The sequence below is a fragment of the Micromys minutus genome (genome assembly GCF_963924665.1).
Source record: "Micromys minutus genome assembly, chromosome: 3".
Classification (NCBI taxonomy): domain Eukaryota; kingdom Metazoa; phylum Chordata; class Mammalia; order Rodentia; family Muridae; genus Micromys; species Micromys minutus.
The window spans coordinates 2,873,198-2,898,700 of record NC_137972.1 but is presented as its reverse complement, the minus strand read 5'-3'; the positions used below and the strand labels follow the sequence as shown (position 1 = coordinate 2,898,700).

Sequence of the window (25,503 nt, the reverse complement as noted above, 5' to 3'; positions counted from 1 at the left end):
CCTTATAAGTAACCTTTTACCCATATTCCTGTGAGGAACCCTACCAAAAAGTTCATTGATTCACCAAACAAGACATTAAAAACAATCGTTACTTTCTGGGGTGAGTAGACATATGTGCTGTGTGTCCCCAGGAAAAGTCTGTCACACAACAACTGGAACAGTTTAAGGTTTGTTTTGAAGGTGTGGCTTTTAGATTTCCGTTACTGCGACTAATAAAATTTTATTAAAATATGGCTGACTGGGTTAGATACTGTTAATAATTTAATGATCTAAAAGCAATTAGAAAATCAATCGGCATACAGTAAGGACTGTACAGGTAAATATTAATTGTTGATAGATCTTTTACCATAATCAGTTGTTGGTTCATTTTCAATCACCTCCTCCGGGCCAGATATGCAGTAAGTGGTGCTTTAACCTCCGGTGCACTCAGCAGAGGCCCGCTGACCCCACCGCAGTTCAAGGGGACATCGGGATGCTGCTGTGCACACCAATCATTACCGGTAGATATTAACAGTAGTGAGAGGAGCACACACTCCGAAAGGCTGTCCTCTGAGCTATGGAGGAGTAATAGCTCCTGAATTACTTTCACAAAAAGGTGGATCATGGGCCTGAGATCCAGGTGCCCCTCCACCCCAGGCCCAATCCTTCCTAAGAAGCACCGGCTGCCCTTAGAGCTGGAAGTTGAATCTCCATCCACCCACAGGACCTCAACATAGCTTTTTATTTAGCCCTTATCTCTTCCTACCTTGAGGTATGAGTATTTGAATACACCTCTTATCTCCCTCATTAGATTACAAACTCCTCGAGAGAACTATGTCTATGTCCAACTTATCGAGTGTAGCAACTCGATCACATGGCGCACTATGCAGACTACACATTCCAGATCTCTGTGGACTGTCTCCAAGACAGTCTAGCATGGGAGATCCACAGCCCACCACCTTACTTACTAACCGCTTGCCCATGTGCACAGAACTCCCATCCTGAAGCACAGAGGGCACCATGGTCAGTGGGATGCCACTAGGCCATGTGAGATCCCATGGAAACCATTTTAAGCACTCGATGTTGAGAATTTCTGTATTTAACACAGTTTTTAAAGACTTGCTTTGGAGTTGGAGAGAAGGTTCAGCACTATCTCAGAGCAATCGTTCCTCCTGCAGAGTCAGTTCCAGCACCCACCGTGAGTGGCTCACAACCTGTACCAAGAAAAATATGCCCTCTTCTGGCCTCTGCAGGTACTGCACACACATGGCACATGGACACATGCAGGCAAACACTCGCCTACACACACAAAAAAAAAAATTAGGAAAAAAGTTAAAAAATTAAAATATTGTAATTACACAGATTTGTGTAGTTTGTGGAGGCCAGAAGAGCCTGTCAGATTCTCTGGAGCTGGAGTTACAAGAGAGTGTGAGCTGCCCAATGTGGGAGCTGGGACCCTAACTCAGGTCTTCCACAAAGGGGCGTAGCTGCCAAGCGAGCTCCCAAAACTCTCCATTGTTTCCAACTTGCAGTGTTAACGATTAAAATGCTCAGATAATGATTGTGTATTTGGTACTTAGTAAGAATGTAGGCCAAAAACCTTGCACAGAGTTTGAAAGGGGAGATTATGACATGTGAACTCACACCACACATTTTTTTTATTTATTGGTGTGTGTGTGTATGTGAGTGTGTGTGTGTGTGTGTGTGTGTGTGTGTGTGTGTGAGAGAGAGAGAGAGAGAGAGCAGAAACTTGCATTATGGTGCCATTGTACATGTCACAGCGTTTATGTGGAGGTCAGAAAATGACTTGCAGGCGTTCATTCTTACCTTCAGCCTTGCTGGAGCAGGGTTTCTATGTCTCTGCAGAAGTGTGCTCCTAGATAACTGGCTTTTTACTCACGGAGTAATACTGGTAGCCTCTCACTTCTTACTCATAAAAGGGGTAAGTAAACCTCACAATTAAATTCGGAAGTTGGCTAAGACTCATACAGTATTCGTGTTTTCTTTCAGATGCACAATTCATTGTGAGTGTGGTTTTCTACAATTCATGGAACTTCCAATACAGCCCCTTCTTTCCCTATCACTCAGAATCACAGGCGTCTCCTCCTAGTGAACACCAAGTGCTTTCGATTTATTTATTTTGTTTGCTTTAGTTTGTGTGTATGGAGGATTTGTCTGCATGTGTAATTGTGTACCACCTATGTGCCTGGTGCCTGTGAGGTCAGAAGAGGACACCGACTCTCCTTGAGAACTGGAGTTGCAGATGGTTGTGAGGAGCCATGTAAGCCCTGGGACCGTCCAGTGCCCTTAAGCACTGAGCCATTTTGAAGTGGAAATTTCTGGTTTCCTTAGAGACTCAGTTGTGACGTGTGATGTTTCTCTGATGTCTTGTGAAAGGATGTTTTGCTGGAGCAGATGCTTGAGAGGGTGCCTGGTGTTTGGAAAACATATAAATATATCCCAACAGACAGTAAATGACACTCTTGCATTGGTTCACCTTGCAACACATTACTGGTCTTCCCTGGTCTTTTCTTGTTGTGACTTCGTAGGGAGAAAAGCAGCAAAGAACTCTTGTGGTATTTCAGCTGCTTCTTGCCGCTTTCTTGAACTCCTGCTGGTTCAGCAGCTACTTGTGGTTTCTTCTGGATTTGTGTTTGGTGTTTGCTGATTAGTCTGGACAGCTGCGTCTATGTTTAATGTTTTAGACTGGACTGCTGATGTCCTGACAACAAAGATAAGAATCGCTCCAAAGAACCACTTCTAAACATGTTCATACTCTCCTTATCCTATTAACCATCTTTCTCCCCTACCTTCGATCAGCCAGCTAGAAGGGAGGTTGAAGTGTTTAAGAACCCTTATTAAAGTAGGCTTTGAAAATCCTAAGCCTACGCCAACTCTCCAGCTTTAAAAATACAGACTTCTGCAATCCTGCGTAGTTCCACGGGAGACTGAAACAGACACTGAAATCTATATCCTTCTCCCCTTTCTAAAATCTCACTGAAGAAAATAAACTCCTTACTATCTCATTTCAACCATCAGCTGGGAGTTTAGTAGTAGGGGATTAGCTATAGACAGAGGTTATTGAGTTGACCTTCACAAAAGCTGCTATCAACAGCCCAAGTTAATTTCCCAGTGAAGGGTGTTTAAAGGTCCTAATATAAATTCGTGTAGCTGTTGGCTTGGAATCCATCACAAGTTTCCAAAGTTCTCTGAACAACAAATTATTACATCAGAGTTCGGGTTCACTGAAAAGTTGAAAGAAGAAATTCCCTTGAGCTGTAAATACGGTCTCCAAGACCAAGATGACCTCTCTCTAGAATAAAATCAACTGTACTGTGTTCAGTCCTTGGTGAATATCAAGTGTCAAACTCACCAACAAGGACCTTGGCAGAAAATAAACAAGGCCACATTTTGGCCCCTGAGAAATCTGTAGTTAGCAGCAACATAAAAGAGTTGAAACACACTGAGAATGCAGAAGAAAAGGAGCTGAGGCAGGGGAAGGCTCACAGCTTCACAGGCTTTCTCACGGCTGTGAAGGCCAAGAGGTAGAATCTCCAGACAAACAAAACTACGAGATCCGGCAGGTCTTAAGCACACTTCTAGTCTCAGTGACCTCAGGACGGCTGCGTGACCTCACTGGTCTCAGGTTTCTGAATTCCAATTCTGAATGGCCACAATCTCTGGTGACAAAGCAATAATTCTAGGGAGCCTGAAGCATGACACTGCGTAGAAGTATCAAATGCCTGGTAAATTAAGCTACTTGATTTCAAACTTGAAATAGTCTGTCAGTGTGTACGAAGGAAAGGAAAAGCCATGGCCCTAATGCTAAGTGTAGTGGGCACTGATGAATAATTCCTTAGGGCATGGAAGTAGGATTCAAGTTCAGCCTCTGCCACATGGCAAGTCTGAGGGCAGCCTGGGAAACCTGAGATACTGTCTCGAAATAAAAATTAAAAAGTGTATGAATCCAAATATGAAGAAACTCCACAGAGCAAGCGTTGGCTGGTGGAGGCAGCAAGAGTGACACACACACGTTACAAAAGACTAGCATGTTCGACCACCAGGGCCTGAGGAGGTGGCTCTGTGGGTAAAGTACCTGCCACACAAGCACGGGGACCAGAGTTTGAGTCCTCGGCTCCCACGTAAAAAGCTGGGATGGCAGTGTGCATCTGGAACTAGGGACAGTTAGCCTTGGTGACAGAATTTTGCCAGCTGAAATGAGAGTCTCCAGGTTCAGCAAGAGACCCTGTCTCAAAAAATATAGAGGAGAGATACAGGGGACACCTAATATTGACTTCTGGCCTACACACACACTCACACACACACACACACACACACACACACACACACACACGCACACGCACACTCACACACACTCATACACACACTCTCACAACACACTCACAAACATACACACTCTCTCACACACACACATACTCACACACTCACACACACACACTCACACACACTCTCACACACACACTCACACACACTCACATACTCACACACACACTCTCACACACACACTCTCACACACACTCACACACACTCACATACTCACACACACACTCTCACACACACTCACACACACACACTCACACACACACACACACATTCTCACACACACACACACACAAATGTACATACACACACTTGCTTCTGTGGTGGCCAGAAAAGGAAGAGGCTCTATTTCCTCACTGGTTACGCCTAGGCCTCTGCTTTTTACATTACAAGAAAGAAAAATTCTTCCTTTAAACTCCTAAAACATCATGACTCTTGACCTCTAAGTGTCCACTGCCTGCCAGGAGTGGCTGTGATAGACTCGGTGGTTATGAAATAGGCAAGAGTCAACACTGCAGGGTCTCAAGGGTCGAAACATTCTTCTAGTCCAAAAAGCCCAGCCTTGGGCCAGAGGCCATCATCTCTTTCCCTGGCCCTCTTGGGGACGAACTCCTTGGTTTCACCCTCATGTCTTCGTGTCCTCCCCCTGGAGTCACGGAGGGACAAATAAACCACTCTTACTTTCACGTACGTCAGCTTCTCCACCTGCAGCACATACTTCCATAAGACTCCGTTCTTACAAGAGGGTTTCCCGGAACAGGGAGAAACACAAAGGGAAATAGGAAAGAAACTAGTGTAAAACCAACATAAAACACACGGAAGTAACTCCTCATTTAACACAGCGAATGTGAAGTTATTCATCAGGAAACAAGCAGTAAATCATGGTGACATTGTGACCTGTGAGACCCGGAGGTGTGAGCATAACCTGTGTGACATGTGCCTGTAGGTGAACTATAACAAAAACACCAGAAGGAGCCAATGCATAAGTCAATAAAATCTCTGGCTGTCCTCTCCCAAAGCATCCGGGACAATAAAGGCTGAAGAAGTGTTGCAACCCTCAGAAAACAAGAGAAGAGGCACTGTGGGATCTGGGGGTGGGGGGAACCTGCACAACCCTAATGAGGTCTGGAATCAAGCACCTCACACGGAGCAGCCTCTTACTGTGGACAAATGGCCTGTGACGTAATAGCTACCCTACTTCCCCGGCACCGTCTGCCTTCCTGTGTTTAGAAGTACCTGAGTCTCACATCTGGGAATGTCTGCGGGAGGGGTGTTTCAGACAGGCTGACTGAGATGGGTGGCCAGCCTGAACAGGGCTCACCCCAGAATAGTATCATGAGAAAAGGTGGCAGTCAACAGAGTACCCACAATTCCCTTCTCTTTGCTCACTGACCTGCCCAGATGTGAGTGGCTGTCCCTGCCATCAGGTCTTCCCTGAGTCTCTAACCGTGAGCCAGAGTGAACCCTTCCTCCCTTGTGTCATCTCTTCTCGGGGTTTTGATCACAACAACAAGACATGTAGCAGCTACACAAGGATGTAAGGAAATGGTGTGGGGCGGGGTTCCCTGAGCCAGCTTTACAGTTCTCCTGTAAGGACATCTTTACCACAGTCTCAAGACTAAAGCAAAGAAAGTGGGGCTGTGAGCATCTCTGCAATGTGCCAGAGACCTGGGGTGGGGAAGGCTCCCCAGAGTCTATGGGAGGGACCTTAGATGAGAAGTGTAATGGTAAGAATATGGAACCTCAAGAGGCCACCTCCTGCAGCCAGGCAGGGTCCCCAGGGGAGGGATACGGACACCTACCCCACCCACAAAACTTTCCACCCAAAATAAGAAGTGCAGGGACAAAGGTGGAGCAGAGACTAAGGAATGGCCCATCAGTGAGTGGCCCAACCTGAGACCATCCCATGGGCAGAACCATCCCTGACACTGTTGATGATGCTCTGTCACACGTGCAGACAGGAGCCCAGCACAACCGTCCTCTGAGAGGCTCCACCCAGCAGCTGATGGAGACAGATGCGGAGACCCACAGCCAAACATCAGATGGAGCTCGGGGAGTCTTCAGGAAGAGTTGGGGACAGGATTGAGGGACAAGGACAGGGACTCCACAGGAAGATCAACAGAGTCAACTAACCTGAACCCCTGGGGGCTTTCAGAGACAGAACCAACCAAAGAGCATACACGGGCTGGACCTAGGTACCCCGCACATATGTGGTGCAACTCAGTCTTCACGTGGGTCACTCAACAACTGGAGTGGGGACTGTCCCTAAAGCTGTTGCCTGTCTGTGGAATATGCTCCCCTAACTGGGCTGCCTTGTCTAGCCTCAGTGGAATAGGTTAGGTCTAGTCCTGCAATTACTTGATGTGGGGGGGCTCCACCCTCCCAGAGGAGAAGGTAGGGGGAGGAGGAAGGGACTGTGTGAGGTGGGGACCGGGGTGGGATGGAGGGGACCAGTGACTGGAATGCAAAGTGAATAAATATATTAATTACTAGGAAATCAAAAACAGAGAAAGCCAAACACAGTATCACACACCTGTAATCTCAGCACTTGAAAGGCAGGGACAGAGAAAGAAATATCAATGTCCCAGGCCATACTCAGCTATGTAGCAAATTAGAGGTCACCCTGCCCTATACAAAACCCTAGCCCAAAACAATAAAAATAATCAAGTAAGTAGAATAAGCAAAATGAAGCATCTGACTGGTAAAGAACTTTAACTCCCTCGAGACAAAATCAGTCTGTCTCCCTTCCCATCGTCCTCTGTGTGTGGTTTCCACAGACACAGAGGAGACATCCTTGTTACTCGGTGCACACCTCAAGGTCATCCACACTCCTATAGTAAACCTTACCCATACTCTGCGTACAAGACCAATAAACCCATGGGTTCCCCAGGGAGAACTCTGGTTCGTCCGTGGAAATTTAGAAGGAAGGGACGGCATTGTCTAGACACACCCCCCAAAGGGGGGGGAAATCTCACGATGCATTCAGGGGAAACTTCGAGATCAGGCATGGTTGGGAAAATCATTACTTCAGCCAATCTAGAGCTTTGGTTCCAGAAAACTTAATTGCTCAAGAATTAATTGTTGGACAATGAAAACTGCCCAAATCAACTCGAGAATAGTGTGTGCTCAGGTCAAGGAGTCATGACGATGGCCTATTGTCTCTTCCCAACGGCTAAGGAAGAAAAGTCAGGTTCTGGAAACTTGGCAGAGGAGTCTGGACACGCTAGACTGTGATTCCCACAGTCAACGCCACGGCATGCAATGGTTTTCGCAGCTGCAGGGTGGGCAGGAGAAACAGACACAGGCAGAGGACAGGAGTGCCAACAGTGCTGTGACAACAAGGTGCCCGTGGCTGACGCTTTTGGGAGAGTTTGCTCCTGGCCGTTGGAAAAACCAGGACAGAGCCAGTCAGTTTCAGAGATGTCTGTGCTGGATTCTACCAGCGGAGAGTTGGGCTTTCAAACAAGGGGTGTTTGGGTCTCCAGCTGGAAAGGACACATTCCTCTGGTGATAGTGGAGGGACAGGGGCTTAGTTTTAAAGTGGAAGTAGGAACTGAGAGCCAACTAGAAGGAAAGCAAGCTAAGAGTCAGATTACAGGAAAGCCCGGCTCCTGCTCTGACAGTGATTCACACCTTGAACCCCTGCCCACTGGATTAACAATGAAACATGCATCTGGGCCCATCTGCCTCTGGGCACAAAGGCTGTTAGTTCCAGCACAGATCTGCTACCCTCCAGAGCCTTCCTGTTCTCCGGAGTAACCTGCCCTTTCACACAACCTGCTTTTAGAAAGGGCAAATCCCACTAAGAACCAGGGAATCAGGCTGCTGAAACTCACAGCAGACCTGGGATGCCCTTTGAATGGAGTATGACTACATGATCCCAGAGAGATCTTGGATATCTCAACCCACAGTATCCGATGGCCACTCCGGGGAGGAGAAGGAGTCTTCTACGGGTAAAGTTCAATGACTGAGAAACAAAAAGAAAAGAAACGTCTGTCCCAGAAGAGGGTGACATAAGATCAGACCCAGTCATACTTAACAGAGACACGTTGTGCCCTTTCGTTATAACGTGACTATGTTTGTATAAAACACAAATGTGTCTGCAGTGCTTTCCCAGAGAACACTGAAAGGCTTACAAATGCTCATCAGTGGGCATTGTTCTTGCTATCCAGCTCAGCTCTCGTGGGACAGTGACAGATGCCCTCGGAGGCTCCTGACAGGTGACCCACTTTAGATGACAGAGCCCCCAAACAATAGTCAGGTCCTGAAAGCCATGCTCTTCCCCGACACAAACACTGTGCTGTCTTGGTTTTGAGATTATTCTCTTGTGAACTTTCTGGACCGGACTCCAGCGGCAGAGAAGACAGTGTAAGAATGAAGAATTGGGACTACAAACAGAAAGTTTTCACACGGTGAAGAAATCCATCAGTAGAACGAACGGAGTGGAGGAGAATCTTTGCCAGACAGACCTTACACAAGGAAGCTAAAGCTTAAAATAGATGCCAGGCTGTGGTGCCACACACATTTAATCCCAGCAGAAGCAAAGGCTGGTGAATTTCTGTGAGTTCAAGGCCAGCTGATCAACAAAACCAGTTCCAGAACAGCCAAGACTGTACAGAGAAACCTAACTTGACAAAAAACAAATTAAAGAATATATATAAAGAACTGTGTGCTGGCTAGTCTCATGTAAACCTGACACAAGACAGGGTCATTGGAGAAGAGGAAACCTCAAATGACAAAACGCCTCCAGAAGATCTCACTGTAGATAAGCATGTAGGGTATTATCTTAATTAGTGATTGACGGAAGAGGGCCCAGCACGTTGTGGGTGGGACCAACTCTTGGCTGGTGGTCCTGGGTTCTATAAGAAAGCAGGCTGAATAAGCCATGGGGATTAAGCCAGTAAGCAGCACCCTCCATGGCCCCTGCATCAGCCCGTCTTCAGGTCCTGCCCTGACTTCTTCAGTGATGAACAATGATGTGGAAGTGTACACTGATTAAGCTATTTCCTCTACCAAACTTGCTTTTGGTCACAGCATTTCATCACAGCAACAGTAACCTTGACTAAGACAAGCTGCAACAATCCATCAGTAAATGAAACAAAACTGTCAATCAATAAATGGGCTTATGAAATAGTTTCCCTAAGAAGAAACACAAATCATCATTATACAAATAACATTTTTATGTTCAACATCCTTAGCCAGTCAGGAACATGCCCATTAAAACCACTTAAAGATTCTTTCTCATCTGAGTCAGAATGGGTACAAGGTAACAAAGAACAAAATTCAAATCACAAGCTAGAGAGAGATGGCTTCACGGGAAGAGCTTTTGTTGTCACCTCCCACTTCTGGTCTCCGTGGGCACAGCACACATGTGGCACATATTCATATGCTCAGGAGCACACATGAACATGCACACACATGACAAAATATGTTTTATAAAGGAGATGTAGAGAAAGAGGACTCCTCAACCAGCTCAGGTCTCCATCGACGGTTAAATGGATAACGAGATGTAGCACACATGGTGGGATTTCACTGTTATAAACATAATGAAAAACTTGCAGGGAAAAGGATGGCTCTAGATATTATTATATAGTCCTGGTTAGGCTTTTATTGTTGTTTGTTCTTTTGATGTTGGTTTGGTTTGGTTTTCGGTTTTGATTTGGGGGGAGGCTGGAATTTTGTTTGTTTTTTGTCAACTTGACATCTGGGAAGAGAAAGCCACAATTGAGAAAATACCCCCATCAGAGTCACCTTGAGGTAAGTCTCTGGAGAATCATCTTCATTAGTTGCTGACACTGGAGGGCACAGGCCATTGTGGGTAAGAGGGATTGAATTGTATTAAAAAGCAAGCAAGCCATGGGAGCAGTCCACAGCACCATTCCATGGCTTCTATCAGTTCCTGCTTCCAGGTTCCTGCCCTGTCTTCCTTCTGTGATACATTGTAACCTAAGAGCCGTAAAATGAAGTAAACTGTTTCATCCACAAGTTGCTTTTGGTCCTGGTGTTCACCACAGCAACAGAAACCCAAGACAGATATTAAGGGAAGTGACAGCGCAGAAAGATCAAAGTCACACACACTCCTTCATATGCAGATCTTAGCTTTTAATGTTTGTTTGATGCTGTAGTTACTACCTTTTGTTTTCTAGAATGTTCTCCAGGCCCCATTAATTCTTTTGCAGCCGCTGAGTTATAATTAACCTGCTGCTTCTCCATCAAGAAGACTATGAAGCTCTAAGACAACAGTTACTACACATCATTTGTGTATGACTCTAAATTCACACAACATGGGACTTTCATACACTTAATTAACAGTAAAACACTATGACATTTATAATGTAACATCCCCAAAACTCTCTAAATAATCAGTGTTTAGTTATACCTACTGGCTTGAAATTACCTTGAATCTTTCATAGATAATTACCAGGGTTTCTTGGCAGCCTATAGATGCCACTTTACAAACCCCAATCAGACAATTCATCATAGATTCCTCCAGATTTAACAACAACAACAAAACCTTTGGAGAAATTGGAAATGATTTTTACTGAGTAAAATTTTAACATTATTTACCTTAAGACACAGAATAGTCTGCCCTCTGAGGTCACATACACGATCTTTTTTTTTTTTTTTTTCTTACCTCTGAACTTCTTGGGTGGGTTGGCAAGGTCCCCTGCCTCTGGGTGCACCACGCAACGGTCATCCACCAACCTGGAGGAGAGGAATGTTTGTACTGTTAACATCATCACACTCATAAACCACACACCACACAAGGACATCTGGTAAATATTTACAGTTTGAATACTCAGAAACTTCTTGAGAGTCCGAGATTCATAGAAAAGATTAGGTTCTGGAAAGAATGGGAAACATGAAGTGGTAGGAAACTTATTAGCTCCGCCATGGCCTTCACAACCACCAAGCACAGCTGAGCTATCTAACCCTGGAGAGGGAGACGCCTCTATGCTGTGACAGTAACTGCTGACCAGTCTGCAAGTTGTATATACATAGTTAAAATAACATGCCTCGGGCCCTCCCGCTGTTAACTGAAGAGTATTTAGCAGGTGATAGCTGAGGAGAAACAAAGTTATTTATCTTCAGACATGCAGCCCTAGCAGGTTGACCTCACTGAAATATATGGCCCTACACTCCTGCACAAGTAGTGGGCAACCCTAATTGACTCGGTAGGTAATAGGAGGGCAAGGAGGAATAGTGACATTGGGCAGAAAAAACAGAAACAGCAGTAGTAGGAGGTGGGAGGGGCTAGGGCTGGATACAATGTAAATACTTTGTAGTAATGTGTGAAATCACCAAAGAAAAATAATTTAAAAGAACGTGTACATATACTCATACCTCTACATATGTACATATAAAAACATAAAGGCTGGAGAGATGGCCCAGTGGTTAAAATAGCTTACTGCTCTTGTAGAAGACCTGGATTTGATTGCCAGCACCTATATGGTAACTCACACCCATCCAGCTCTGTTGTCCCCAAGAAAGGAGGCCAGGGCACTCAACATAGGAGGGGGGGAGGGTACTCTTGCAGAGAGAAAGAGAAGAGAGGAGAGAAGAGGAGAAGACAGGAGAGGACAGGAGAGGAGAGGACAGGAGAGGACAGGAGAGGACAGGAGAGGACAGGAGAGGAGAGGAGAGGAGAGGAGAGGAGAGGAGAGGAGAGGAGAGGAGAGGAGAGGAGAGGAGAGGAGAGGAGACCAAAATGTTTGGATTATATAGGGAAGGGAAGGCCAGCCCAGCCCCTGGACTAGAAAGTTCAAGATTGGGAGCAGGATCTTCCAGATAGGGATTGAGGAATTCTGGGAGAACCTGGAGGCCAGGTCTGCTTTGATATGTTAAATATGCGCCTTGGACCCTTGTTTTCTGGGATCTTGCAGCTAAACATCCCAGCTTCTTGTTGATTATAAATGAATAAAGGACATTTAATTTTCAAGGCAGCCCAGCAAGCCCCTCACCCCCCTTGATGGGAGATCAGATGAGACACAAGCCAGCCTCTCAGGAGCAGAGCAATGGGCCTGACTGGCAAGACTGCCTCAGTGCTGTGAGAACTAGTGAGCTACAGGAACATACAGTTATCCTCCCAGAGGTGTCCAAGTGGCAGCTGTCCTTCTCATCCTTTCTCAGTCTGGTATTAACTAGAATCTTCCAAATGTATCAGTTCCATTTGCTTTAGATAAAAACCCAGCCAATATGAAATGTTGGTTCCTGGTTTATTTAGTTACCAAAGGGATTTATTTACTTGTTTGTTTGTTTATTGGTTTTTTTGAGACAGGGGTTCTTTGGGTAGCCCTGGCCATCCTGGAACTTGCTCTATAGACCAAGCTGTACTTAAACTCAGAGATCCACCTGCCTCTACCTCCCAAATACTGGGATTAAACCATGCACCACCACCGCCCAATTAAGGAGCTACTTTTTTATTGAATATTTTATGTATTTACATTTCAAATGTCCCCTTTCCCCCCTCCTATCCCCCTTCCCCCTCCCCTTGTTTCCATGAAAATGCTCCCACTCCCAACTCATCACCCTGGCATTCCCCTACACTGGGGAAACAAGCCTTCACAGGACCAAAAGCTTCTCCTATTGATGGCAGACAAGGTCATTCTCTGCTACATATGTGACTGGAGCCATGGGTTCCTCCATGTGTACTCTTTGATTGGTGTTTTAGTCCTTGGGAGCTCTGGGGGGCTCTGGTTGGTTGATACTGTTGTTCTTTCTGTGGGGTTGCAAACCCCTTCAGCTCCTTCAGTCCTTTCTCTAACTCTTCCATTAGGGTCTCTGTGCTCAATCTGATGGTTGGCTGCTAGCAAAAGATCTACTTCTTAAACCATCAGATTGCTTTCTTCCCCCTATGAGATCAGATTTCCATGGGGGAGGGCTGGTCAAGCAGTACCATGCTCATGTAGAGATATAATCCCTGTAATGTCAACTATATCCACATATCTATGCATGTTATGCATGCTAGTTACTAAACGTGGTTGACACACGCTGCCAGGCATGCAGAGATGGCTTTTACAGGTCTTTAGATGGCATTTTCTTCGAAACAGGAAGTTGAATTGTATCCAGAAAGCAAAGCCTAATGCCACCACCCTCAATCCAACTTGAGTTTCTGACATGAGCTGGAAATGCTTCAAGCAACCCTGAGCATATCACAATGTCAGACTTAAACAAAACTCTGTGGGAAAAAAAGGCCAGATTTTCTAAGGAGCCAAGACATACTAAAAATTCAAAACACAATGATAAAAACAAAACAAAAGAAAAAAACCTCAGTCCTATTTAGGGCACATAAAAATTATACAAGTGACACTGGCCCATCTCTGTGAATCTCATTCTAAGCTCTGCCTCCTAGTCTCAGTGCGGCACAGTTTTAGAGAGAAAGGGGAAGGAAGACAATTAATCAGATCACAGCAAGCTTCTGCAGATTCTAATCTTCACTACCCAGAGCCTAAAGAAAGCCAGAGTAATTTAAGAAGCTGCCCTGCTCCTGATACAACATTGTAGAAACTAATCATTTCACCCTAAAGACTTAAAGAAATCGAAATGAGTTTGAAAAGAAGGAAGAAGAAAGGAGGGGTGGAAGGAAGCAGAAATGTCAGTCTGCGTGTTATGAAACATATGTTATAGGACATATGATACCACTGATACTTAAAAAAAAAAATACTAATAGGCTGGGGCTGGAGAAACGGCTCCATGATTAAGAATATCGGCTCTTACAGAGGACAAGGGTTTGACTCCTGGCATCCACATGGCAGCTTACAACCATATGAAACTCCCACTCCAGGGGATCCAATGCCCTCTTCTGGCCTCCAAGTACAACGGGCACATATATGGCACACAGACATATATGCATGCAAATACTCATACACATAAAATAACTAAATAAAACTTTTTTTAAAAATTAATATTAGGCGTGTGTGCACCCTGCCGTTCCCACAGACAGAATTCCTGTCTGTGCATTCACCCTAGCAAGGTGAGCAATAGAAAGGACTGTGGACTGAATGTAATGAGGTAGATGGGGGAGGAACTAGAGAAAGTGAGCTGGAGCGAGGGAGGAGGGAGAACAGTGGGGGAGAGAATGAAGAACAGAGCAAACACACCGGGATGCCTCAGGTCAGATACTTTGTATCCTAGTCAGGGTTACGTCCACTGTGATGGAACACTAACCAAGAACAACTTGGAGAGCAAGGATTTTCTTGGCTTACACTTCCACATCTCTGTCCATCATTGAAGGAAATCGAGGCTGGAAATCAAGGAGGGCAGAAACCTAGGGCTAGAACTGATGCAGAGGCCATGAAGGGGAGCTGCTGCCTCTGTCTTGCTCAGCCTGTTTTCCAGTAGAACTCAGGACCACCAGCCCAGGGATGGCACCGCCCACAGTGGGCAGGACCTTCTACATCACTCACCAGTTAACAAACCGCCTACAGGGCTGTCTACAGTCCGATCTTATGGAGGCATTTTCTCACTGGAGGTTACCTCCTTTCCAATGACACTAGTTTGTGTCCTTGGAGACATAAAACTAGCCAGCACATATGGTAACCTAACAACGTAACTTAAAAGAAGTATGTGGGTGCTGGAAAGCTTACTGTTGTCAGACTAGGCATGTGATACTGTTTACAGAAATTATTTTATGCATTTTAATAAACAGGTGAACACCAAGTCATATATATGTAAAATGAATTTGAATGACTTAGTTTATAAAAACAGCAATTTATGAGTCTCTGTAAGTATATAAAACATAACAGCTGATGAAATATTCTCCTTTGAAACAAACTGAAAAAACTCAATACAGCAGACTACACGGTTTGCACATCCTGACTTAAGTGTAAATCTTCACATGTTTAAGGTTTTTCTGTTTTGTTTTGTTTGCTTGTCTTTAATTCTCTTGGCTTACATTGAATTTATGAGCTTACGATCCTGACACAGCTGCCCGCCTGCTGTCCAGCTGCAGCTCGCTTCAAGCTGTTACTTTGTTGCACTGTTAGCTGCATGCCTTCAGTCAACAGGAGCACCCCAAGACTGCGAGTCTGAGTTTGGTAAATGACAGGTCAGTGGATCATAAAGGCAAAAATAAAATGGGGCTTAATGATGTCACAGACAAGCATCACAGAAAAAGAGGAAGTAACAAGGGGACAGCGACACAGAAATTCACACGAATTCTCCTGAGAAAACCAAATGTTTGATATTACATTCTAGACTGGGATAACAAAAGGAGCTCTTCAAAATCATCTAAACAGGACAGAACAAGGCATTGCATACCCAGAAATTCTCCATCTTGTGAACTTCTCGGAGCACAGTGCGGCATGACTAGGTCTGGAGCTAAGCACCTACCCCTCCCTCCTCCCCAGCCACGCCGCCTTCTTCAAAAGAGCAAAGAACATGAGAAGCAGCTATCACTGCCTGGCTGAGCAGACATAAAAGGGAGAGATTCGTAGAAGAAATAGTTGGCAAGAGAAGTCCCCTAGCCAGAAAAGCCTCTGGCAGCTGCGAAGCCGTTCCCACAGTCAGTACAGCTCGGGAAGCTATGTGTCCGCACAGTTGGAAAGGATAGAAGGTGCCTCGTTAAAGCTAAAGCAGGTGACTGTTTCTGAGTCAACCCAAGCCAGGGTGCTTCTAAGAAAGAGATGTGCAGAGAAGCCCGCTTCCCATCCTGCAGACACAGAGCTTCCAGCATTTTCCAATAACTAAATGTAAACATATATGACCAAGAAGAAAAAGCTATCATTCCAAAGACACACCTCTGATTGACATGGCAGGAATCAAATGGCATTCAAGCTTGGTAGGTTGGACCTATAATCCCAGTCGGAGGTAGAGGCAGGAAGATCAGGAATCCAAGGATAACATAATGAGCCCCAAACAATCTCAGTGCACATGCTTACATTAGCATTACAGCGCTCTGCCTCCAAAACAAAAAACAAACAATCCCTAAAATTAAAATTTAGAAACTAAGCCATTTCTGTGCTGGCCCAGATTTAGCTCAAATGTTGCTTATGAGCTGAGGGATGTCCCAGGCTCTGGGGCCACAGTTATGGGAAAGGCATACCTTGAGGTAAGAGGTCTTGAGATTGGTGTTTTTGTTTGTTTTGTTTTGTTTTTTCCTCTCTTAAGTTCTCTCAGTTCCTAACACAAATGTAACCATTTGACCTCAGTGAAGAGCAAAGAGAGGGCTCCTCCGGTCACCGAGCACCGCACAGAGACACCACGGCCACAGTGCTGTGGGAAAGTAAAACAGCTTGAAACCTTAACCCTTCATAAGGGGAGTAGGGTCTCAGATATTAGCCCTGTAGTAAAGCGTACAGAGAAAATAAAGCAGAAACTCAAGAGTACACATGGGTGTGTGGGGGGGGGGGGTTGGGAAGGATAGACTAACAGACACTCTCTAGAAAGTGAAGGACTAAAAGACCTACACCATCGTCTACCTAGAAGGAAATTATGTGAGCTGCAAGGTCATTGCTACCTTCTGTCTATAGGTTTATGTATCTTTTCTCTAAATTTGAAAGTCTTTATACCCTATATGATATATATGAACGCATATGCATCTCTTAAGTTTTATTTATGCAGGGAGGGAAGCTGAGCCTGGGCTTGTGTAGATCCGGCTAGGCTGGCACTGAACTTCTGACTCTCCGGCCTCCACCTCCCGAGGACTGAGATTGCAGGCAACACATCGCCAAGTCCAGCTCCGTGTTGTAATTCAGTATAACTAAAGAGCCGCTGCCACCAGGAAAGCGTTAACTCTGGGTGTCGCAGGGCACAGGGCCCTGTTAAGGGCTTCTTTGAGGTTGTATATATTATTTTTTAGAACTTCACATCTGAAAAAGACAGCTTTAGGAAGACAAGGTGATCGGCTACACTGGCATCCCTCTGCTCTGAGCCATAGTGACTCTCTTGTCCCTGCTTTTCCTCCTTCCTCCCAAGGGAGAGGCTGTCTCTGCTCCACACTTGTTCTTTCTGTCTGTAAAGTGCTTTACTTCTGAGCTGATACCAAACAGATTCCTCTGGCTAAGAATGAAAATGAGAAAACACCACTTTCCCTTCCTTTCAAAACAACCTTTACAGAGACTTGGAACCTGCTGCTGTACAGCCTCAGGGCAGCGTCTGCGGAACACAGATTCCTGCCTCTTCCTGCTGCTCTTCCTACTTCTAAGCTGCTAAAGGCAAATTCACTTTCAGTGCCAACTAATACAGCAACCACCCGAAACTGAAGATCCAGGAATCTAAGGCACATAGAACTATCTTCAATCTTACCAGTTAATTCACAGATACATTCAAGCACCAGGCCTTCTCACTTCTTTATAAGGAGTCTGAATTTGATCGGGGTTATCAAATCTCAGTCAGGATTATTATTGCTGTGATGAAACACCATGACCAAAGCAACCTGGGGAGGAAAGGGTTTGTTTGCCTACATTTCCACATCACAGTCCATCACTGAAGGAAGTCAGGACAGGAACTCACACAGGGCAGAAACCTGGAGGCAGGAGCTGATGCAGAGACCACAGAGGGGTGCTGCTTACTGGCTTGCTCCCCATAATGTGCTCAGCTTACTTTCTTATAGAACCCAGAATGACCAGCCCAGGGGTGACCCTGCCCACAATGGTCTGGCCCCTCCTACATCGGGCTGGCCCCTCCCACATCAATCACTAATTAAGAAAATGTCCTACAGGATCACCTACAGCCCGATCTTTAGGAGGCGTTGTCTCCGTTGAGGTTTACTCCTCTCCAATGACCAAGGCTGTGTCAAGTTGATATAAAACTAGCGAGCACAGTAGGAGTTTCTGAATTCCCTCCAAGACAGTACAACCTTCTAACCTCTGGAGAAATGGCAGAAAAGCACCGTCCTGGAGACCATTTGTGCTCTGTACCTAAGTCTTGTAATAAATGTTCTCGTCATTTTACTGGTCTCTGGCTTTTACATTTCCTGGGGGTAGGTGTGAGTGTTATACACACATATGTGTTTCACTCTGGCCTATACCTACAAATGTGGAAGCCAATCATGTACCTTCCTCCAGTGTTTCACCAGTGTGTTTTTGAGGGAGGGTCTCTCACTGAGCCTGAAGCTCGTTGATTAGAGCTTTGCCCAGATGCCTATCAAGCCCCAGGATCTTTCTGTCTCTGTCTGATGCACCCACTCGGACCAGTGCTGACCCTGCCTGCTTCAGCTTTAACAAGAGTCCTCAGACTTGCAGAGTAGGCACTTTACCACAGAGCCATCTCCCCAAACCCCACACTTTCTATGGACTTTTAATTTTAATTTAAATACAATCACAGCCCTTTCTCTCTTCCCTTTCCTCCTCCCAGTCCCTCCCAAGGACCGTCTCCCCACTCTCAAATTGATAGCCTCCTCTCCTCTAATTATTATGATCACTTGTGTATATTTGTGTGGCTATACACAGATATATAAATATAAGCAGCTGATACTGATTTTCTTGTATATATGGTTTCTGGGATGACCTTTCTGTTCTGGACTACAGAGCTCAATGCTAGGGAAAGGCTGACTGTCTCCTTGGTCACCATTTGCCTACAGTTCAGTGTATTTTGAAGTAAATTACACAGTATTCTTTTTTAAGATGACTTATCTGATCAACAATCAACCTCTCTGCTAAACCGGTACAGACTTGCGGCCTCTTCCTCACTTAAGTTGTTCTAGCGTTGGGCATTAAGCCCAAATTAAGTGCAAATATTAATGCCATCCATAACTATAAATCAGTTGAGAAAAGACACACAGTAGGGGACAGCCAGGCCTTTAACTGTGTCAGTGTAACTTGCACACTGAAGATCCGCCGTGGAAGCTGGTGGCATCTCCTGCGGGAGGCATAGGGATTAGCAGGAAGAATAGGAAAGCCTCACTCTGCTCCTGAGAAAGGTCTGTGAGAGGTGTGTCACCCCAAAGCTTACTCTGGACTCAGACAGCGCCACCAATACAAGTCCTTGTTCATTGTTAGTTTCCTTCCGGACCAGGGCCTATGTTCTCTCCTGGTACCTACCCTTCAGAGTAAGTTACTAAGTTACGGATAAGTACGTCCTCAGTTTTCTGCGTTATTTCAATTATGAGCCAGTATTCCCAGCCACCCGGTGTTCTCTCTTTTAATTTTAAATAGGTTCGTATGCAGCTGTCTGTGTCTGCTTTGTATCTGTACCATAAGCCTGCATCTCCGTGGAGACCAGAGGGAGCATCGGATCATCTAGAACTGGAGCCAAAAGCACTGTGAGCTGCCTGACTCGAGTAAGAACCAAACCCAGGTCCTCGTCAAGAGTAGCAGACGCTCTTAGGAGTCCTGTAGGACCATCGCTCCAGCCCTTAAGTCTTTGATTCAACGTTGTATTTACTGATGCGAGAACATATTTAGAAAACAGAAATAATTGGCTATTTACAAATTAAATTTTTTACTTATTTTGATTTTCAGTGATTTTTGCCTGCAGAGAGAGAGGTGGGAGGAGAGAGGTGGGGGGCATACATGTGCCAGGATGCCAGAAGAAGACACTGGGTCCCTGGGACAGGGATTACAGGTGGTTATGAGCTGACATATGGGTGCTGGACACCCAGGTCCTCTGCAGAGGCAGCCTGAGCTCTCGGTCTCTACCTCTCCAGCCTCTAGCAACAAACCTGAATAGCTCGGTTCAGGTAACGGTTCTCAAACTACACTGCAGCCAGGGCACCTGAGCCTCATTCGCGGCTCCTTTATGTCCTCTTTTAGAGCAGGAAGTGAAGTGCAGCCTCAAGCTTCAGTGATTGTTAAAAATAAAATAAAATAAATAAATACTAAACCAAAACAGAAGCTAGCCCAGCTGTATCTTCAAAGTCCAGGAATCAGGGAAGACTAAAAAGAAAAATCACACTGTGGCTACGTGTCTAAACCTAGATAGCCCGGAGAACACAACCCTAACGGAGACATGGAACACTTCCTGTGGCAGCTTCCGGACACTGTCTCAAAGTTCCAAGACTAATTAAACAAAGAAGAGGTCATGAATTTGGGAGGGACAAGGGACAGGGGAGAGAGAGAGAGAGAAGGGTAGAAATTATGCAAATATAGCACTTGTGTATGAAATTCTCAAAAAAAAAACCTACTGGTTATTTAATTTTTTTAAAAAGTTCCAAGTCTGTTGGAGAAAACAAATGCTACTTAGCAAGGTTGCTGTCTGCACTTGGGCTTCTGCTGGCGGCTCACCACAGAACAACCCACTGCCACACTCTGGGAATTTAGATTGTAGACAAGCAGGGAAAGAGCTTCTGGCTGGTGTGAGAGGGAGACTGGATGTCCTTTGGATATTACGCTGAGCTAAAGAGAAAGGAAAGACACAGGCAAGGTGTCCAGTCCCTACTGTATAGCACACACACACACACACACACACACACACACACACACACACACACACGGGAGGGGGCAGATGAAGTGGGAGAAGAAGACGGAGGTGGGGAGGGAGGAAGGGAAGGAGAGGGAGAGAGAGAGGGGGGGAGGGAGGGAGAACGTTTATTCAACAATATGCTCTTCTAGAAAAACTGTTTCACAAAGTCTTTCCATTTTAAAAGTGAGGTGACATCACTGACCTACAGCAAACCACTGGGTTCCCTCACCAGCGGAGTCCCTGAAAATCCTGTCTCCACCAGCTGAAGATGAAGCAGAGACCAGACCACTGAGACTTCCCACCTGAGGAGTCAGGTCTCAGACCACACATCCCCCATCAGGATGTAGCCCCTAAAGCAGGTCTGGGGCAGAAACCTGGCACCCTGAAGCAGAACACTCAAAGAGCCAGATAATTACAGGCTTCATGTATTCCGTAAGGTCCTAGAACGCAGCTTTCTGAGGGCTGGGGGCTATCCTGCTGGCCGTGATGTGCTGGGTGTTATCACAGCCTGCTTGTTCAGCATCCAAGTCCCTCCTTTCCACCGGGAACCCTAACTGAAGGAGGGAGACAAGCTCTCCTCCCACTCTTCATCCCATCTGTAGCCCCAGAAGCTCTTCCCTCTACCTCGGTACCTGTCCAAGCCACCCTCCGCAGTTGGGATCACATACTGTTCCTAGGGCTTTAGGCACTCGTATCAATTCTGGGAGGAAGGAGAGGAGAAAGAAGAACGCTACCAGCAGCCCTGGCACCACAGACAGAGCAGGCAAACATCCAGGCCTCTCTACATGCTCAGCAAGCACTCCACACAGACTAGCTACATCCTCAGCCCCCTTCAAAGCATTTCCAAAGATATTTTTCACAGTTCTTCCACACTGAGTCCATGTGTATATGCCACTTTTCCAGAAAAGAGGGAAATGATCCTTTGAGGCATCTCTAAAAGAAAGCCAAAGGCCGAGGGGTGTTTGCTGGTTGGGTAGCTGCTGCTAAAAGACAGGGATAAGACCCACCCTATAGTCATCACAAATCCCCATAACTTTGTCCAACATTCACTAGTGTCCGTTTGGTGAAATTAAAAAAAAAAAAAAAAAAAAAAAAAAAAAAAAAAAAAAGCCACCATTTTGCCACTGGCAGGTAGACCGGCAGGCGTAGCCTGTTCTCATTTCAGCAGACTCTCTACCCCGGAGCTCAGATATCTCTCCACCGGACTCAGTAAGTTCCCATGGTGGGTCGCTGCCACGCCAGCCCCACACATCCAAATTCACAAAGCTAGCTGGGGTGCACTTCTCACAAACCCACACTTTGTCTTTCTTTCTGGAATCCAGCTGAGTCGCCACATGAAGGAAAGCACCACACAATCTTGGTTTAGAATCAACAGGTTACACAATCGCTGGGCACAGCAGCTAGTATCCTAATTTGTCAGCCATTCTAAGTTAAATCCTCCGGTAGCGAGTCCTGGCAGATCTGCCAACTAAAACGGGGGCCTATTGTTGGCTACATCTTGTCCTCCAAGCTCTCCCCATCCAAGAGCAGTCACCTTCTCCTGCCTCCTCTCTTCCCCTCTGACCCGGAAGTCCCGCCTCTCCTCGCCCAGTGATTGGTCCCCTGAAATCTTTATTCATTAGGGGACGGTTCTGCCACAAGTGTCTCCAAGACAAGAATTATAATTTGATCAGTTCCTAGTTAAAACTTGGCTCGTTTTTCTAAACAAATACATTTGTTTGTAAACTGGCTAATTTTCTTACATAAATGGTTTTGTTCATCCCTAACAGTCGTAGAAATTTGGTCAGAATTCCTGATTCTTGGTCCATCTAAAAGGTCAGAGACACTAGGACAGGGATGGGGTGGAGGTTGTGGGGGGAGTGATGGAGAGGTCTGCATAATTTTATCCTAAAGGCCGCAAGCAAGTGCATTGTTTTGTCTCAGTAAATAAAACAAAACAGGGTCAGCCAGGTAGCTCAGTGAGTAAGGCACTTGTCGTGAAAGCCTGGTGGCCAGGGGTCAAGTCCAAATCCCTGAAGAAAGTAGAAACAAAAAAATGATTCCACAGAGTTGTCCTCTGATCTCTGAACATGCATATTCCCCCCTGTCTCCCTCTGTCTCTGTCTCCCCCCCCCCCACACACACACACAGAGAGAGAGAGAGAGAGAGAGAGAGAGAGAGAGAGAGAGAGAGGATAATTATAAGTAAAAAGATAAAATGGTAAATGTAAAATGTTTTCTTTTGTTACCACATTCTAGAAATAGTAAGTATTAGTGAGTAAAAGACATTGAAACTCTAGCCATGGGAAATTCAGGGTGGGGTGTGAGCATTCGGTAGTGATGGTGCAGTGTGCTCACAGCTAGTGAAGTTACTGTTCACACTTACGCATCCAGTGTTGGCAGTACGTCAGGGGACAACACACATCAAACCAGAACTGAAAGGTAAACACGAGCACTGGCGATTTAGAAATGTACAGTAGCGGCACAAGGGAGGGAAAAAAAGATGGAAACCAAACAAATAACCGATAAGGCAGCATGACTTTGAACGGCCTGCTAAGCAAACAGCAGCTCGAGGTGTGACGGTCTGTCCAGAACCACTGAAGGCTGAGCTCAGCTCAGCTGCTACAAAGAGATTTGTGATGCTTCCTCCATGGTGATCTTACACATACTAATGGATACCCAGGCGCCTGGTGCTCTAGGCCTGATCCATACACCCTGTTTTATGTGTGCTGATCACCACTGACTAGACTCCTATTTTACAGTTAAGGAAATCTAGGTGTCAGGGTTAATAACTTCTGAGGATCACACTGTGAGAGTAAGTGGAGATACAATTTGAAACTAGATTTGTCTAAGGCTAAAGTCTCAACCATATGCTACAGCCTAGGAACATTGACCAATGTATCTCTTGGGAATGTTCTATCCTATGGGCGCTGTGCAAGGCCTTGGCAACATAACCCTGAACAAGCCACACTTAGCCTCTGCCCTTTTGTTTAAATCTAAAAGGAGAAATAACTCTCATAGATTTTATCAAGCACTGAGAGATGGTAAAGTGCTCTTCAGGCAAGCATAAAGACCTGAGTTTGGATCCCAGAAACACACACACACAAAACCAGGCAGAGTAGCAAGTGTCTGTAATCCCAGCACAGGAGAGATGAGACAGGAGAATGCCTGGAATTCACTGTGCAGCTGGCCTAGCCAATCATAAAGCTCTAGGCATAGGGAGAGACTCCATCTCAGAAAACTAAGCTGAGAGCCACGGAGGAAACACACTTGACATCTACCTGTGGCCCTGACATAAACACAGATGTCACAAAACCTCATGCAGATACACACACACACACACACACACACACACACACACACACACAAGTGCATGCCATATATCACACAAAAAGAAAAAAAGAAAAAAGTCTAAATGAAAGCCACAGCTGTGGTGCGATTCCGCAGCTCATCAAGGGTCCTCGCACAGTCTGGAGGTCAGAAACAACGTACAGCTTCCGTCTGCAGGGGAGACAGATGACAGCCGTGCAGGTAAGAAGGGAAACTGAGCTGTCCGTGGGGAAACACCCTGTGAAACCCTGAATGCCCATGCAGCTGCAAAGAAAAGCAGGTGTTCTGCCGGAAGACCGCACACTACAGCCTGGGACACAGAGAGCCCAGAGTCAAACTGAGAACCAGTGATATTTTATCTAGATGTGATCAAATAAACATTTTGTTCAAATCCGCATGTTTAGTTGTCAGTCATAGAGCCTCAGAAACAGCGGTGGAGGTGTCTTCCCCCAAGTTTTTTGTAGATCTAAAGTGTCCTTTCAGTGCCTCTGTGGCAAGTGGCTTCTGTCCCTACTACAGCTGCTGCCCTGTTAGAGCCTCAGTTTCCTGTTCTGTCACCCCTGCCTTCCTCTCTGCTGATGACACAGCTCTTCTAGAGCAAAACCTGGCTATTCCAAAGCAAACTGTTTCATTCTCTTGCCACCCATAGTTGGTATGGAAAACCCACTCTGGTCCAGCACCACCTTTTCTTAGGAGAATGACCGAGACTGGGCTGAAGGTATCTGCAGAACGGCTTCACTGCCTGGTGCCTCACTAACACAGTACAGTGACCTCATCTGTGAGTCCCAAGATGCGTTCTTCCCACGCTCCTGTTCCTAACACCTGTTCAGAGCGAGGCGCTGAGCCTTCCTGAAAGGCCTTCCTCTTCCTCCCAAGAAGAGTGTGTAGCCACAGTGGGCTGGGAGCGTGTTGGGTGCAGAGGGAGGGGGAAATGTGGGCTTTGTCCTGGACACCCACAAATCAAAGTCATCTGCTAGTAAGAAAGAAGGGAAGAGAATTTGTAGCGATAGCCAGATGGGCCTGATATTAATAGGCATCTTGTTACAAATGTTTCAAATTCTATGGTGCTGCTGATACTTCCTTAAACTCTCTTAGAACAGGGCTGGAGACATAACTCTACGGCCAGGTTCTTGTTAGACAAGTATCAGGACCTAAGTTCAAAGCAGGCAGCCTGTCAAATCCTAATCGGCAAGCCTCAGATGCGGGAGACAAGATCAACAGCACACTTGAGGTTGGCCTCCAGCCTCCACACCAACACGCATGTGTGGGTGCACACACGCAGGTATTTTAAATAAATAAATGCTATAGCTCCTGTCTTGAAGAAGATACGCCTGACAGATGTGAAGGTGTTCTCCTTTTTGGTCTTTTCTTTTTTCCAGTGCTGAGGATCCAACCCAGGGCATGCTCTGTTCTTCAGAAAGTGCTTATGTCTATGAACTAACCTCACAGGTGTCTGCGGCCTAAGTATTACTGCACGCAAAACTCCTCCACTGCGCTTGACCTAAACCCCTGCTGATTCTGAGCCTCTAACAAC

General features: G+C 45.8%; 1 protein-coding gene across 1 annotated transcript in view; it reads right to left on the bottom strand.

Annotated features, from left to right (window-relative positions):
* Nucleotides 1-25,503, bottom strand: part of ITPR2 (inositol 1,4,5-trisphosphate receptor type 2) — a 355,767-nt gene that overhangs the window by 320,613 nt on the left and 9,651 nt on the right. The window contains exon 2 of the mRNA XM_080914558.1: nt 10,955-11,025. Coding sequence (XP_080770684.1) covers nt 10,955-11,025 — 71 coding nt within the window. The remainder of the gene's footprint in view (nt 1-10,954; nt 11,026-25,503) is intronic.